Below are 16,953 nucleotides of genomic sequence, written 5' to 3'. Positions count from 1 at the left end.
AATCACCGCCTAAGTCCAGGTGTTCTAAAAGTGCCTGTAAGTTACCATCCCCCCCTGCAATAGTGGAGCCAGCCTCTCAAGACGAGTCAGTGTCCCTGTCAGGTTTTGCAGCCTCTCCTAATGTCCCAGCCCCGGTTTATGTCACTGAGGACTCCCTTAGGGCTACATTGGAGGGTTTTGAAGGGAGAATAATGAATTTTATTTCTGCTTCCCTGAAAGATAGCAGGAAAAGGGGTAGATACCCTCCCTCTGCTGAAATTCCTCTCTCAGATGATTCTTCTGAAAATGAGGAGAGATCCCTGTCTCGGGACAGGGATCCTGAGCAGTCGGCTGAATCAGAGGAAGAGCAGAGAGTCCCCTCCTCCCAGGCGCTCAGAAAACAGGTGCAGTATTATACTGAATGGGTGCGTACCACATTCAGAATGCCTGCGGCTGAAGTCGCTACGTCCTCTGTTTCTTCCCTGGGAGTCAGGAAAGCCCCACAGACTGCCTATTCCTTTCCAATTCATCCCTTAATGGATGAATTGATGTATGAGGATTGGGGACATCCCGATAAACTGTTTGCTCCTCCTAAAAGGTTTTCTATGCATTATCCTCTGGAGGAAAGTTTCACCAAGAAGTGGGGGGTCCCCTCTGTTGATGCGGCTGTCTCTTGCGTGAATAAAAACCTGACTTGTCCCTTGGATAGTGCGCAGGTATTTAAAGATCCAACTGATAAGAAGCTGGAAACCTTATTAAAAGCCTCCTTCTCCATGACTAGCGCTGTAGTGCAACCTACAGTAGCAGCCGTGGGGTTATGCCAGTTCCTCAAGGAACAGGTTAAGCAGATGCTTGGGCTCCTTCCCAGCGAGGAAGTAGAGAAGTATGCAGAATTGCCTCATATTCTGTGTTTCATGATTGATGCAATTTTGGATTCTGTCCAACAAGCATCATGTTTGTCCCTCATGTTGGTACACATGCGAAGGGCCCTATGGCTAAAAAATTGGGCAGCTGAGCTGTAATGCAAGAAGCATTTTATTGGGTTCCCGTTCAAAGGGGAACGTTTGGAGAAGAATTAGACAAATTCGTCCAAAAAAATTCAGGGGGTAAATCTACTCTACTTCCAGTCAAAAGGAGCAAGCATCCTTCATTCAGGCGTGCTCTCTCTCCCGGAGCATCAAGCTCTAAGTAGTGGCGACGTCCTTCTCTACAGGAAAGGCTCAAGGCCGAGCCCAGGGACATAAAAAGACTTGGGGGCGAAAGCCTCCCAAGCAGAGCCCAAAAGCTTTCTTGTGAAGGGGCGTTCCCGCTCGGCCGAGGGGGTGATAGTAGAAGTGGACCCAAAAGAACAGGGTTCAGGGTTTTACTCAAATCTCTTCACCGTTCCAAAGCCAAATGGAAGTGCCAGACCTATCCTAGATCTGAAGGATCTGAACCGGTTTTTATGCATCCGGTCCTTCTGAATGCAGTCAATCCGCACTGTGGTCTCCTCCCTGCAAGGGGAAAAATTTATGGCATCAATAGTACTTACCAGTCCTGAAGAGCTGGGAGACATTCCACTGTAGACCTACTCCTGATCAGTACAGGGAAAGCTACTGGCCTTGGCATAATGTGACACAGACATCAGTAGCCAGGTCATTTGTACGCCCCGTAGCATAAAAGCTCACGACCACCTCTGGAGCTTAGGTATGTTGTGGCCTGCCGAGCCATAGCTGTGACCTGCACGCACTCGATGGCCGGACTGGGGAGACTACAAGGATAAGTGAACAAGCCTGTCACCCAGCCGGCTGTTGATAGAAGATCACCGGATCACTCATCTTGCGCAAAAAGCGAAGCTTCTGCATAAAAAAAAAAAACATGGACCTATGGGCCTGCAGGGTTCCTAGGTCTTTCTCCTTCAATAGGCAAAATAAAACTGAGGTCTGCTAGCAGGCAGGAGGGTTGATACCCAAGGGGCTGCCCCCATGGGCGGAACTGAAAGTTCTGAGTGTTGTATTACAACTTTGCCTAGTATTTCTCCTAGAGGTGAGGTATACAACCCAATGGCTAAGTGAGGAGCTGTGTCGGTCGGTGAATATAAGAAAAATGCGTTTTCATTTTCTTTACACATTTTCCAAAAACTTGTAGAAAAAAAATTACATGTTCAAAAGACTCATTATGCCTCATAGGTTATACATTGAGTTTTTTTCTTTCCAAAATGGGGTAATTTTTGGGGCTTTTCCATTGTCCTGGTACTCCAGGGCCTTCAAAAGTGTAATAGATAGTCAAAAAATTATGTGTGTAATTTATGCTCCAAGAACACCTGATGGTGCTCCCGGCATGTTGCACCTTTGTATGTGGCCACGCTGTGTAAAAGTCTCACACATGTGATATCGCCATACTCAGGAAGGACTAACAGAATGTGTTTTGGGGTGTATTTTGTGCTATGCATATGCTTTGTGTGGGAAATAACCTGCTAATATAACAATTTTGTGGGGAAAAAAAAATATTGATTTTGGAAAGAATTGTGGGGAAAAAATTCCGACTTAAAAAAAAACTCACTGTCTCTTACTAAATATCTTGGAATGTCTACTTTCCAAAAAGGGGTCATATGGGGGGTATTTGTACTTTCCTGGCTTGTTAGGGTCTCAAGAAATGAGATAGGCCATCAGTACATCAGGTGCAATCAATTTTCAGAGATTGGCACTAACTTTCACAAAGACCAAATAATATACCCCGATTTGGGTTATAGATATGTAGCAATATAAATTTTGGCAAAAAATTTATGAAGAAAAATTACTAATTTGAAAAATTTTATAACAGAAAAAGAAAAATGCATTTTTTTTAAAAAAACTGAATTTTCTCTTTTTTTTCTTTTATAGCGCAAACAAAAAGCAGCAGTGATTAAATACCACCGAAAGAACTCTATTTGTGTGAAAAAAAGGACAGAAATGTCATATAGGTACAGTGTTGCATGACTGAGTAATTGTCATTCAAAATGTGAGAGCACCGAAAACTGAAAATTGGTCTGGTTAGGAAGGGAGTTTAAGTGCCCAGCGGTCAAAATGATCAGATAAAAAAAAAAGGTCTAAGCTTTTAGTACTAATTTAATTTAAAAGATTTAGAAAGTTTAAAGTAATATATATTATCACTTTCATTGTTTCACAGTATAAATGAGCCCCTTATAGTAGCCATCATCTGCTCTTTTAGTACAATTAAGGGCTAATTTTAGTTTTTTTAACCCCATGTTAACAGGTGATAGAAAAAAATAAATCATGCTGCTACTACTACTACTACTACTACTACTACACATCTTAAGCCTGGTTCTATCTAGGCGGGTTTTGGTACTTGTTTGCTAAAACGCACTACAGTTCATTTAACATGGTTTCCCATTCACATCTATGCTTTTTTCAGCGGCTGCTTATTTTTTTCAATGCAAAACTGTGTTTGGTTTGGTTTAATATACCGTACTTCAATGGAGAAGCTTCAGAAAAGCATGTAGTGCATTTTTGCAGCAATTTGCATTTTTTTTTTTTTTATTAATTCTTATGCCCTGTACACACAATCGGACTTTCCGACGACAAAATCCGTCAGATTTTTTCCTACGGAATTTGGCCCAAACTTTTAGATCCACATCTCAAACTGTGTGTCGTAAATTCCAATGGAAAAAGTCAGATGGAGCCCACACAAGATCGAATTTTCTGACAACACGATCCGATCGCACATTTTCGGTGGGAAAGTCCGACTGTGTGTACAGGGCATTACACTGTGCACTCCACATACAAAACAAATGCCTTGGACGCATTTCCGCCCTCAAAAAGGGACCAGCAACATCACTTTTATCTCTCAAAGCTGAACCCTAGGCAGACAGTTCAATGTTCACCTGAAATATATAAAAAAGAAATTATTTTTTTTAATTAGGTTTTATTTATTACGACAGATTCACCACATGCAGCCACATTCTCGGCCTCAACAGTACAGCTTGGTCAGGAATGTACCCAACCTGCTGATTGGGCAATGCAAGTTATCACTATTCTTCCTCCTTCAGTGGGCAAACTCCCCTGTCTGCACATGTGCAAAGCTGCAGAGCCTGACCAGTTCCAATGTTGCCCCTGCCTCTCCTAGTCTATGCAGGGCATTACAGGCAGCCGATGGCAAGAGATTCAGAAACATGCATCAACTACATTTAAAAATAAGTTGGTTTTAAATGAATACATAACTGCATTAAATTTTTTTTTTTTTTCATATCAACCTGGAATGCAGTTTGATGTACATGTTTCTTCATGGACTGGTAGTCCATGGTTATAGATTGTAGTTCAGTAATTCAGCAGTAATCAGTTTGCATATATTTATACATTATATCAGTTGTATTACCTTTGAGGAAACCAAAAGCGATAATAAAAAAATGTTACGTATAAGAGGTTTTATTCGAAAATTTCACTTAGTTTTAAAATGAATCTAATTTCTGAACAAAAACCAATACACTGTCTGAAAATTTCTGTTTTCCACTCTGCTCCTTCCAATTTTCAAATCATTGTGGTAGAAAAGAATGTCGATTTGACCCCACCAACGATTAGAAAATCAAGCAAACTTTCTTAAAAAATGTTTTTGTATGGCGAGCATATAACTTTACAGTTCTGTCTGAAAATCAGCAAAACAGTCTTTAACCACTTTAACCACTTTCAGACCGGACCAATTTGCTGGTCAAAGACCAGACCACTTTTTGCGATTCGGCACTGCGTCGCTTTAACTGACAATTGCGCGGTCGTGCGACGTGGCTCCCAAACAAAATTAACGTCCTTTTTTTCCCACAAATAGAGCTTTCTTTTGGTGGTATTTGATCACCCCTGCGGTTTTTATTTTTTGCGCTATAAACAAAAATAGAGCGATAATTTTGAAAAAAACGCATTATTTTTTACTTTTTGTAATAATAAATATCCCCCAAAAATATATAAAACATTTTTTTCCCTCAGTTTAGGCCGATACGTATTCTTCTACATATTTTTGGTAAAAAAAAAAATCGCAATAAGCGATTATTGATTGGTTTGCGCAAAAGTTATAGCGTTTACAAAATAGGGATAGTTTTATAGCATTTTTATTAATAATTTTTTATTATTTTTTTTTTTACTAGTAATGGCGGCGATCTGCAATTTTTATTGTGACTGCGACATTGTGGGGGACCCATCGGACATTTTTGACACATTTTTGGGACCATTGTCATTTATACAGTAATCACTGCTATATAAATGCAGTGATTCCTGTGTAAATGACACTGGCAATGAAGGGTTAACCAGTGGGTGGCAGTGTAGGGGTTAAGTGTTCCTAGGGGTGTGTTACTAACTGTGGGGGGGGTTGGGCTGTCATTTAGTGTACACTGATCTCTGCTCCAATCACATGGAGCAGAGATCAGCGTCACTAGTTGCTAGGCAGAATGGGAAAATGTTGTTTATACAGCATTTCCTCCATTCGGCCGCTCCGTGAGACGATCGCGGGGATGCCCGCGGCGATTGAGTCCGCGGGTCCCGCGACCGGACTCACGGGGGTCCCGACCAGCGCGCCGCCGCCGGCGCGCTCCCGATGGCACGGCGGCAACGAATATTGGACGTACATGTACGCCAATATGCCTGCCCGTGCCATTCTGTCGACGTACATCGTCGTGCGCTGGTCGGGAAGTGGTTAAGATCGGACCTCTTTTAGATGTGGTGTTTTTAAACTTGTAAACAGTTTTTTGTTTTACCTAGAAAAAATAAAAAAAAAAGTATAATGTTTGGGGGTTCTAACACCCTAGATAATAAAATGGCAGTCATTGCAATACTTTTTGTCACACCGTATTTGTGCAGCGGTCTTACAAGCGCATTTAAAAAAATACACTTTTTTTATTAAAAAATAAAACAGTAAAGTTAGCCCAATTTTTTTTATATTGTGAAATATAATGTTACGCCAAGCAATTTGATACCCAACATGTCATGTTTCAAAATTCCGTCCACTCATTGAATGGCGACAAACTTTTGACCTTAAAAATCTCCATAGGCGACATTTAAAAAAATTCTACAGGTTGCATGTTTTGGGTTACAGAGGAGGTCTAGGACTAGAATTATTGCTCTCGCTCTACCAATCGCGGCGATACCTCACATGTGGTTTGAGCACCATTTTCATTTGCAGGACGGGGCACGTTCAAAAAATTTTTTATCTTATTTATTTTACCCTGTCTACTCCGGTAAGCGGCGAAGGGCAGCGAATCACGGTTGGGGGCCCTCTCCCGCCACCGATAAAAAAAAGTGATCTCGTGGCGAATCCGCCACAGAGACCACTTTTATCGTGTACCGGACCGCCAGCCCGAACACGGGGATAACGGGGTTATGCCATAACGATATCAGTTCCCAAAGTAGGGACGTACATCGGCGTGTGGTGGTCCGGAAGTGGTTAATTTTTTTTTTTTTCTTAAAATATTTGTGTCTGTTATTCAGCTTGGATTTGAGATTTTGCTTCCCAATCATATAGTTGGTTATTTATATTTACCACTGCATATAGATACTTAAGAATAAATGTCTTTTTTTATACTTCCCATATTAACTAAACTATAGACCACACTTTTTTTTTTTTTTTTTTAAGGTTATTATCTGATTAATCGAAAAAATAAATAGTCAACTAATTGATTAGGAAAATAATCGTTAGTTGCAGCCCTAGTGTCAAGCATTAACTTTTTCTGCAGCAAATCTACTTTTTCTCAAAATTGTATTGCATGCTACAAGTTCAAATTCCGTTCACCTACCTGTAGTTACCGTCTCTTTCAGCACAAGTTCCATTCTCTGCATTTGTACAAACTGATGTAGAGCAGAAACTGGATTGATTTCTCCCCGTCTATATTTAACAATGAATTCTCTAGGGACCTTCTTAGGAGTCAAAGGTGAGGTGGGTGGAGGGAGAACTTTGGATAAAAAAGGTTCAGGAAAGTTGCCTAAAAAAGAAAGCATATTCAGGAACAAAGTCAGAACTGCATTAATCAAACAATCTTGAATATAATAGAAAAGTCCACTAATAAGCAATACTGCAACTTTTGGTTAAAGGAGCCTTTTCTGACAGACAGAAGCAACATTGCTACCTCATTTCACAAATGCTAGCTTCCTAGCTGTCGTGTTTTCCTTCTTGATTTAATGCTTTTTGTTCCCTGACTGAACAAACATGACAGTGTCTGACATAAAGATGTCAGACACTGCTTTGACTTTACAAATAAATACTTCTTTCAGTTCAGGGATTGAAACCTTATTAAACTCAGTGGATCAGTGTATTAGCCAGACAACTAACATGACTAGAAGTCACCACGTGTCCCTAAGGAAGCGTTTGTAACTCTTTGCCCTGTTTAGCAATAACCCTTGCAGAAGAAATCATGGTTAGCAAGGACCAGCCCACCCCATGCAGGGTTAATCAGATCTGGCCCAATCACACATGCTCAGAAGGATGCAGTCGCTATTCCCCCTACACGCAGCCATTTTCTATTTTAGATAGATCTGGATACACTACAGTAGGGCCAGTCAGTCTTTGCTGGTATCTTTAGGTCTCCCCTGGAATTATGCCATCAAAACACTACTTGTGTTAGCAATCAATATATTAATGACTTTTTTGGGTTCATATTCAGGGACCCAGTCCAAATTATGTGTATTGAAATCAGATAGCCTGAGGCAAGGTCATGCAGATAGATGACCAGGTCAATGATCTTTTTAATCAGTTTCTCACCTTAAAAGCCATAGAGGAATAGCTACTCAAGAGAACCCAAACCCAAAGTACACCTGTACTCCTCAGGCAAATATACAGGTTCGATTTAGAGTGGGGAGAGTAGGTACACCCCCAGCAAACCCTGGACCACTTGTGAAAGGCTAAGAACCCCCCTTAAAGAAGAAGTAAATCCTAATGGGTTTACTTCCTCTTTGTCTCCCTTCAAAGGTAAAGCATAATGGGCTACTATGCATCGCATAGTAGTCCATTATGTGTCACTTGCCTAACACAGGAGCCAGCGATGTCACCGCTGTCCCCTGTAGCACGAAGCATCCATCTTCTTTCGGGCATCACTGCTCCGGCCACTCACATCGCCGGAGCAGCGATGACGTCACCCACGCGCATGGGAGCCGCCACTAACGGCATATTGCCGTTAGCAGTGGCATGCTCAGTGTGCGCCTGAGCGCCGTTGTCTACGGCCCCCATCTTTTTGCAAACATCTCCGAAACTGTGTAGGTTTAGGAGAGATTTCATGGACCTAAAGGCAAGCCTTAATCTAGGCTTACCTGTAGGTCAAAGTGGTCTGTAAGGGTTTACAACCACTTTAAGTGCTCAATATACTACAGCACATGCACCGAGAACAGAACTGTGGAGAGAGAAAAAATAAAAAATAAATATATAGATATATATAGATATATATATATATATATATATAGATATATATATATACATACATATATACACACACACATTTTCATTGCAGCATGAAATAAAACGCTACAAGAAATACCGCATACAGTATTCGAAAATTGAACAACAAGATCCTAAAGGTTTGGCACCCCGGCTTGATTATTATGCACCTGGCCAGCATACTACACACCTACAGAACTTGTAAACTGGAGCCACATCAATCATACACCTCAACAGGTTGGCCTCAGACACCTATACTTCCTCCTCCCGTTCCCTGCCTTCTTTATTTCTTATCCTTTCTATGCATCTCAGCTTCCCCAATACTGTACTTCATGCGGAAGGGGAAGTTGATATTCCCTCAGCTTATCCTCCTGTTACTGTTGCCATTTCTGTGGCTGTGTTTTCAGTTATTGCAGACACTGCCAACCTAGACAATGGAAACTCATGGTTTTAACTCTGTGGGCTCTTCTGCAATGACATCACGTACAATCAACCCAGTTACTGGGTTATTTATCACCTATGCCTGTGATTGTCATCAGATGGTCTTGTTTACCAATGGGTGTAGCTGTGAAAGAAAAGTTGGTGAAGACAGCCTATTGCTTTCAATCAGCAGTGAGACAAGTAACTAATACATGAACATACACTGAAAGTTTACTTGCATTAAATTGATCTTTCATATGCACGCCTTTTGAGCTTGTTCAAACCAGCTGCAATGGGACTACACAGGGTATCCTTGCCTAGAGCAAGATAAGCCAAAAGGCATTGTTCTCTGGGTGTATTTCACACCATCATGTTGAAGTGGTGCACACTGAAAAAATGTTTTGAATGCAGTACTCTTTCGGCATAGCGGGTTGCAACCCCAGCATTGCCACTGTTTATTTACGGCACACACCAGCAGGTCTTACAATCAGCATAGGTTGGTTTGAATAAGCCAAGAGAAAGAAAGAAAGAAAGAAAGAAAGAAAGAAAGAAAGAAAGAAAGAAAGAAAGAAAGAAAGAAAGAAAGAAAGAAAGAAAGAAAGAAAGAAAGAAAGAAAGAAAGAAAGAAAGAAAGAAAGAAAGAAAGAAAGAAAGAAAAAAACACATCAGTGACGACTACAGATCCCCTAAATTTTGTCAGAGCCATATGACCGAATGCAGTGGTCCACTGTGAGCAAAATAGGATTTTTATAACAGTTTACCAGTAAAATCCTTTTCTTTGATGTACATCAGGGGACACAGAGCCATAGTAATAAACTATGTCGGTTATATTGGCGCATCAAGTGCTAAACACTGGCACGCCCATTAAGGTGTGTACTTCCCCCATATAACCCCTCCCATTACTGGGAGTCCTCAGTTTTGTAGCCAAGCAATACAAGTGTATAAGAAAAAGGGAGGGGCCTCTGTGTCCCCTGATGTACATCAAAGAAAAGGATTTTACAGGTAAGCCGTTAAAAAAATCCTATTTTCTTTTCTTACATCAGGGGGCACAGAGCCATAGTAATAACTATGTGGGATGTCCCATAGCAATGGCAACTGAAGGGGGAGACAGAACAAGGAAACAGGAGGCCAGAGGACTCATACTGCAACCTGCAGTGTATGCTGTGCCCAAAGGCAATAGCCTCATGACCTTTAATATCTATTTGATAAAATAGGATAAACATATGAACCGAAGACCAAGTCCAAGACAAGACCAGATCTGAGCCATAGAGGCCCGATGATGCACCATCCAAGAGGCACTAATCGCCCTGGATGAGTGTGCTCTAACATGAGAAGGAAGAATTTTCTTTAACCACTTAAGGACCAGGCCTCTTTCAGATTTGGCGTTTACATGTTTAAAAGTTTTTTTTTTGCTAGAAAATTACTTAGAAAAAAAATATATAATGTTTTGGGTTTCTAACACCCTAGAGAATAAAATGGCGGTCATTGTAATACTTTCTTTCACACCGTATTTGCGCAGCGATCTTACAAGCACTTTTTGGAAAAAATTCACTTTTTTAAATAAAAAAAAAAATAAGACTACAGTAAAATTAGCCCAAATTTTTTTTTTTTTATATATTTGGAAAGATAATGTTACGCTGAGTAAATTGATACCCAACATGTCATGCTTCAAAATTGCACCTCTCCCGCCGCTGATGACGGTGATCTTGCAGTGAACCGGCCGCAGAGACCACCATTATCGTACACAGGACCGCCTCCTGTAAAGAGCGATACCTCGGTTGTGGCAACAGCTGCTGCCATTACCGAGATATCCCTCTTGAAAAAAAAAAAGGACGTATATTTACATGAGGCGGTCCTTAAGTGGTTAAGCTGAAGCTTGAACAATCACTTGACAAATCCATTTGGAAAATAGTGGATCTTGACACTGCATGTTCATATCTTGGACCCTCTGGCAGTACAAACAAAACCTGTGTTTTGCGAACCTGAGTGGTCACCTTTAAATAGACTCTGATCGCTCTTACTCCATCAAGAGAATGTAGTGCCTTCTCTTCCCCAGATAAGGATAGGAATTCAGGATGAGGACATAAAACCACCTCATCCTTATGCATGATGAAATATGTCTCTTACAAGACAGAGCTGTTAATTCTGATACTCTTCTAGCAGAAGAAATGGTAAGCAGAAAAGATTATCTTTCTTGTCAAAGAACCAAGGGAACTTCTCGTAAGGTTCAAACGGCTGATTTAACAAAGCCGACAAGACCAATTTTAAATTCTACGGATTTAGAGGTGCCTTGATAGGGGGAATACACTGTGTTACCCCCTGAATAAGCTACGCACCAAGAGTGGGAAGCAAGAGGCCATAGGAAAAACACTGACAAGGCTGGAATCTGTCTCTTGATAGAAGTCAAGACCAGCTTCATTACAGATCCCATATGCAGGAATCGGGACTCCGGCCTATTGACATACTACCTGGGGTGCCAACCCCAAGATCCACACCAAGAAACCTATGCCTTCCAGACTCTAAAACAAGTAAGTCAGCGTCGTCTGATGAGACAGAGCAGGGGTCACCAGCCTCAGCAGGACCTGAGTCTGCGTCAGAGCTCTCCCCAGAGGACCCGCTTTTTAGCGCCTTTCTTCCCACACACCGCCTCCATCTTGGCAACGAACGAATTGAGGACTGCCGTCGAGTGTCCATGGGTACTGCGCAGTCCGCAGGTGACCCGGTTGCAATTAGAAATTAGATTTAATAAACGTTAATGCACTAGGGCTGGTGTGCGCTCTCTCTTGCTTTGTACTTTATAGAATTGTCTGCCACCCAGTGGACTTCAGAAAGAGCAGCAACGCCCGGAGTGGATTTAATACTTTTTAGATGCATCCCAGTGGAACTGGATAGGTAGGAACAGCGCCGTTCTTGATTTGGATAGATAATTTTGCATTTGACCCGGTTGCAATTGCCTGGATTTAGGGGGGAAGAAACACCAGTTTCTGAAGCCATGCTGACCATACCCTGTCTGCCACCCGAAGGGGACTTAGGACAGTGACAGTCCCACCTTCCTTGCTGCCGATGACTGAGGGGCTCTAACTTGCCAGACTCACCACCCTGAGGAGTTTTGAGCTGTTCACAAGTAGTGCCTGTGGACCCGAGTGCTCCCAGGTGCAGAGGAACAAAACCTATGCCGTGGCAGTTCGTCAGAATGAGCGCTAAATGATCTGAAAAACTTGCTCAGGCATCAATAAGGTGGCCACCCAGCGTCCAGTAAACAGAGCACATGCAGCTGCTGCTGGAGAATACTGAAAACGTGCTCAGGCTTCTAGAAAATGGCCGCCAGTGTCCTGAATAGGAGAGCACTGGGAAAATGGGCGCTTGAAGCCCAGAAAGACATGCTGCCCTCGCCCACACCTAAAATGGCCGCCGGCCAGCTTCCATGAGGGACAGAGACAGAATGTGAAAGACACAGCACTGCACTGAAAACACAGCCAGACCCTCACAGGCACCTTCCGGGAGCTTAACACACAGGATCCGGGACACCACCAGCCAGCCAGTCCCCTATCCCAGGTGAGAGCCCTCACGGATCTTACACATACACACACACACACACCGTTCAGCACCACTTGCAGCATCCCCCTCGTGAGGGGGAGGGGAGGGAAGATAGGGACAGGGGAGAGAAGAGAGGGAGGTGAGGGACCCCCGAATCGACCTCCCAGGGAATGCCCAGCTGCTCAGCCCCGCCAGGCAGAGAAAGCTGTACTTACCAGTCCTGAAGAGCTGGGAGACATTCCATTGTAGATCTACTCCTAATCAGTACAGGGTAGCTACTGGCCTCGGCATACTGTGAAACAGACATCAGTAGCCCGGTCATATGTACGCCCCGGAGTATAAAAGCTCACCGACCACCTCTGGAGTGGAGGTTTTGTCGTGGCCTGCCAAGCCGTAGCTGCTACCTGCACACGCTCAATGGCCGGACTGGGGAGACTACAAGGGTATCCAGCCTGTCACCCAGCCGGCTGTTGATAGAAGATCACAGGATCATTTATCTTGCGCAAAAAAACAAGCTTCTGCGTAAAAAGCACGGACCGATGGATCCGCAGGGTTCCTAGGTCCTTCTCCTTTACTAGGCAAAATAAAACATGCTGCTTTGCAGGTTGGAGGGTTGTAGCCCGAGGGACCACCCCCTGGGCAGAACTGAGAGTTCTGAGTGTTGTGTTACAACTATGCCTAGCATTCTCCTAGTGATAAGGCTAACAACTCATCTGTTACAGAGAGGAGCTGTGTCGGTCGGTGAATATAAGAGAAACTTTTTTATCCGAGTCTGATGATATTTACCATATTCAACCCCTAAAAGGAATATGCAGTATATCTCGTCTCTTATTCTCACAGTGATTTTGTTCCCCAACCATATACCGTAGTTGGTTATTTATATTTACCACTGTGTAATAATAAAAAAAAAAAGATTATATATATATATATATATATATATATATATATATATATATATATATATATATATATATATATATATATATATATATATACACACACATACATATACACACACACATACATACACGTATACATTCACAATCCACACTTTAAGGTTATCAAAACAATAAATTGGCCAACTAATCAATTATGAAAATAATCGTTAGTTGCAGCCCTAGTTTCTGCCTAGGTCAAGAATCAGTTGTTCATCAATAAAACGTAAGAAAAACAGGATGTGGAGGTAGGTACCCTTGATGCCCACCAATTTCATAAACACCCTAGGGCTGGGGGGGGACAATTTCAAATCTTGAATCGAGTCGTGAGTTCAAATCAATTCAGGTTTGAAGCAGGATGGAGTATCGGACCTTGCAATAGGAGGTCTTCTCGCATCGGCAACTGCCAAGGGGAATCCACCATCAGGCGTACTAGATCAGCGTACCAAGACCGCCGGAGCCAATCTGTATCACTGGAATCCCCCTCGGCCTCCACTCTGCGAAGTAGACAAGGCAACAGTTTGAGCGGAGGGAAAGCATAAATCAGCCTGTACTGCTCCCATGGAGCCACCAACGCGCCTGACGCGTCCGCCCAAGGATCTCTTGTCCTGGACACGAACCCCCCGCGTCTTTCTATTGAGCCGAGAGACCAGGAGACCCACATCTTGTGTGCCCCACCGCAGGCAAAGAAGCCTGAACACCTCCAGATGTAATGACCATTCTCCTGGGTCCAGCATCTGGCCACTTAAGTAGTCAGCCTACCAGTTATCTACTCTCGGGATGTATATGGCCGATGGGGCCGGTACATGTCACTCTGTCCACCGGAGGATGTGGGCGACCTCTCGTGCTGCAGCCGAGCTCAATGTTCCTCCTTGATGGTTCACATATGCCACCGCCATGGCGTTGTTTGACTGGATCTTGATCAGATGCCCTTGTAGCCTCATTGACCATGTGGAGAGACATAGCTTGATCACTCGAAGCTCGAGCACATTGATCCGCAACTGGGAATCCTCCTGCGACCAGAAGCCCTGGGTCGACTGTACCCCCAGCACTCCACCCTAGCCGGTCAGGCTGGCGTCAGTTGTGATCACCGTCCAATGAGAAGGTAGGAACGATCTACCGGACCGAAGGGCCAGAGACCTCAACCACCAGAGAAGAGAGTCCCTGACTAACTGGCTCACCCGAATCTGCCGATCCAGGGATAATGGATATTTGTCCCATTTGGACAGTATCACCCTCTGCAAGACTCTGGTGTGAAATTGGGCATATGGTACTGCCTTGAAGAAGGAGTCTACCATGAGGCCATGAACTCGCATGCAGAAAGGACCACCTGCGGTTCATCAACAACTTCACCGCAGCTCTGAGAGTCTGCAGTTTGAAGGGAGAAAAACTCTTGCTTCCACGGAGTCCAGCAGTAACCTGAGGTACTCCAGGCGGTGAGTTGGTACTAGCACCGGCTTCTACATGTTCAACATCCACACAAACTCCTGCAGAGTTTGCATGGTGATCGCCACATCCTCCCTCAATTCTGAAGCGGAAGCTGCGCTCAGAAGGAGGTTGTCTAGGTAACACACGATTGCGATCCCATATTGTCGCAACACCACCACAATTGGAGCCAATACCTCAGTAAAGACTCGAGGTGCTGAGGCCAGGCCAAAGGGGAGAGCCACAAACTGGTAGCGCTCTGCCCCCACTGCAAAATCGCAGAAACCTCTGATGCCCGAGGCATATGGGTATATTCAAGTACGCGCCCTGGATATTCAGAGACGCCAGGGAGTCCCCCTGATGGAGTGCAGCGACTACAGAGCGAACTGATTACATTCTGAACCTTTGTACTTTCACAAAGCAATTGAGGGCTTTTAGGTTTAGACTACAGAATGGAGTAGAATCCCTAAAACCTTTCCAGTTTAGGAACAATCACTATCAACCCGCGTCTAAGCAGGTCCCTTACTACCCCAAACGGGGCCTCCTGACGAGCTGGGAGTAAAGGTATGCTGGAGGGGAAAAAAATAAATCTGTTTGGTGGCCAAGAGAGGAACTTGTAGCCTAATGAAATCAGTTCGCAGACCCCTTGGTTAGACAGCCAAGAGGCCCACCAAGCTGCAAACTCCCGACGGGCGACCCCCCCACACGTGTGTCGGGTGGGGGCAAACCTTCATGCTGTAGTACTTTTGCCCACAGGCTTGCGAGACCAGGGATGCTTTTGTCCTTCAGCAGTCGTCCTGTTGGACTGGGAGCACTTACTCGACGTCCCGGGCGGGCGAAAAAGCCTTTTCTGAGCAGAAAAGAAGGGCCCTTGCCTGCAGCGTGGTTCCTTACTCTTCTTGGACTGTGGGAGCAACATGTTCTTCCCACCTGTAACATTCTTAATGATATCTTCCAGTGAAGCGCCAAATAGCTCACCAAGGGCGGGCAAATCCGTTAGAAATGTTTTAGATACCTGGTCCGCAGACCAGCATTTCAGCCAGATCAGGTGCCGTAGCAACTGCTGATAACGATGCCATAGAGAGCAGGGGAAGTGTATCCAGAGCCGCATCACAGACATACTTAAGGCTGTGCACCAGCTGGTCTGTTAGTTCTACGCAGACAGGAGGAGACTGTTACTTCTCCAATTCACGGTGCAATCGTTTTGCCCACTCTGTAAGGGTCTGCGACACTAATGCCTCGGCACTCCTGTCGGTAGAGATCTTAAATGAAGGAGCCCCTTTCTACCGGAATCGTGGTTACTTCATTTAAACTGGATACTGGGGAGTCAGCGACCGAGGGAGCCGACCATTTTATAAGGAGGCTCTCTTCAAAGGGGTAACACACTACCATCCGCTTTGGGACTGAAAAGGTCCGTTGTGGGCTTCCCCATTCTTGTATATGAACCTCAGGTGTACAGGCCGACTTACGGATCCAAAAGGGACCGTCACCTCAGCAGAGGATCCTGCTGCATCCTATATTTTCAGGGTATCCCCCCACAGCGGTGGTAAGTGCTGCAACTAGCGATTATTCCTCCTCACTGTCCGAACGGTCCTGGTCAGCATCCTCTGACACATCAGAACAGGGGCCGCCAGTAACCGCGAGGCCCGAGTCAGTATCAGAGCTCTCTCCAATGAACGGGTGGCGATTTTTACCTCCCTTGCGCCCGCAAGCCACCTCCACCCTGTCAACAAACCTTTCCAGGACTGCCGACAAAGCGTCCAAATGCACTGCACTATCTGCAGGCGAGGCAGCTGCAATTGCAGGGAGAGCTGGGGAAGAAACGCCAGCTTCTGACGCCATGCTGACCCACCCCGTCTGCCACTCTTGAGGTCTTGGGACAAGGTGCTCAATCCCACCCTCCTAGCTGCTCACAGACTGAGAGGCCCCACAGCAGGACTCACCAGTGCTGTGCTGCCGCTGATCGCTGTGTCCTGTGTCAGTCACAAGTGTCCAGGAGCAAAGACTGCGCTGTTCTGAGGCACAGGGACCAGGGCTGGGGGAGAAAAACCACAATGAGGCTACAAAAAAATGGCCGGCGATCATTCTTGTATAGATAAAAACAGGGAAAATGGCTGCTGAACTGAGAAAATGGCTGACGGCCATGCTCCTCATAGAGGCCAACAGAAAATCTCCACGACCGCCGAATAATGGCGGCAGCACGTGCAGAGCCCACAGACAACAGCAGAGAGACAGATGACTACACATGGACCCAGACAGCCAGCGCAGCCCCCAC

General features: G+C 44.5%; 1 protein-coding gene across 1 annotated transcript in view; it reads right to left on the bottom strand.

The window, feature by feature from the left end:
- Window positions 1–16,953, bottom strand: part of ADAD1 (adenosine deaminase domain containing 1) — a 265,111-nt gene that overhangs the window by 180,491 nt on the left and 67,667 nt on the right. Inside the window, exon 3 of the mRNA XM_077476863.1 lies at window positions 6,731–6,916. Within this exon, the coding sequence (XP_077332989.1) occupies window positions 6,731–6,916 (186 nt within the window). The remainder of the gene's footprint in view (window positions 1–6,730; window positions 6,917–16,953) is intronic.

The sequence above is a fragment of the Lithobates pipiens genome, unplaced genomic scaffold (genome assembly GCF_037356315.1).
Source record: "Lithobates pipiens isolate NorthernLeopardFrog02 unplaced genomic scaffold, aLitPip1_a1.2 Scaffold_13, whole genome shotgun sequence".
NCBI classification, from domain to species: Eukaryota; Metazoa; Chordata; class Amphibia; order Anura; family Ranidae; genus Lithobates; species Lithobates pipiens.
The sequence above is the reverse complement of the archived record's forward strand: the minus strand, read 5'-3'. Positions and strand labels throughout refer to the sequence as shown.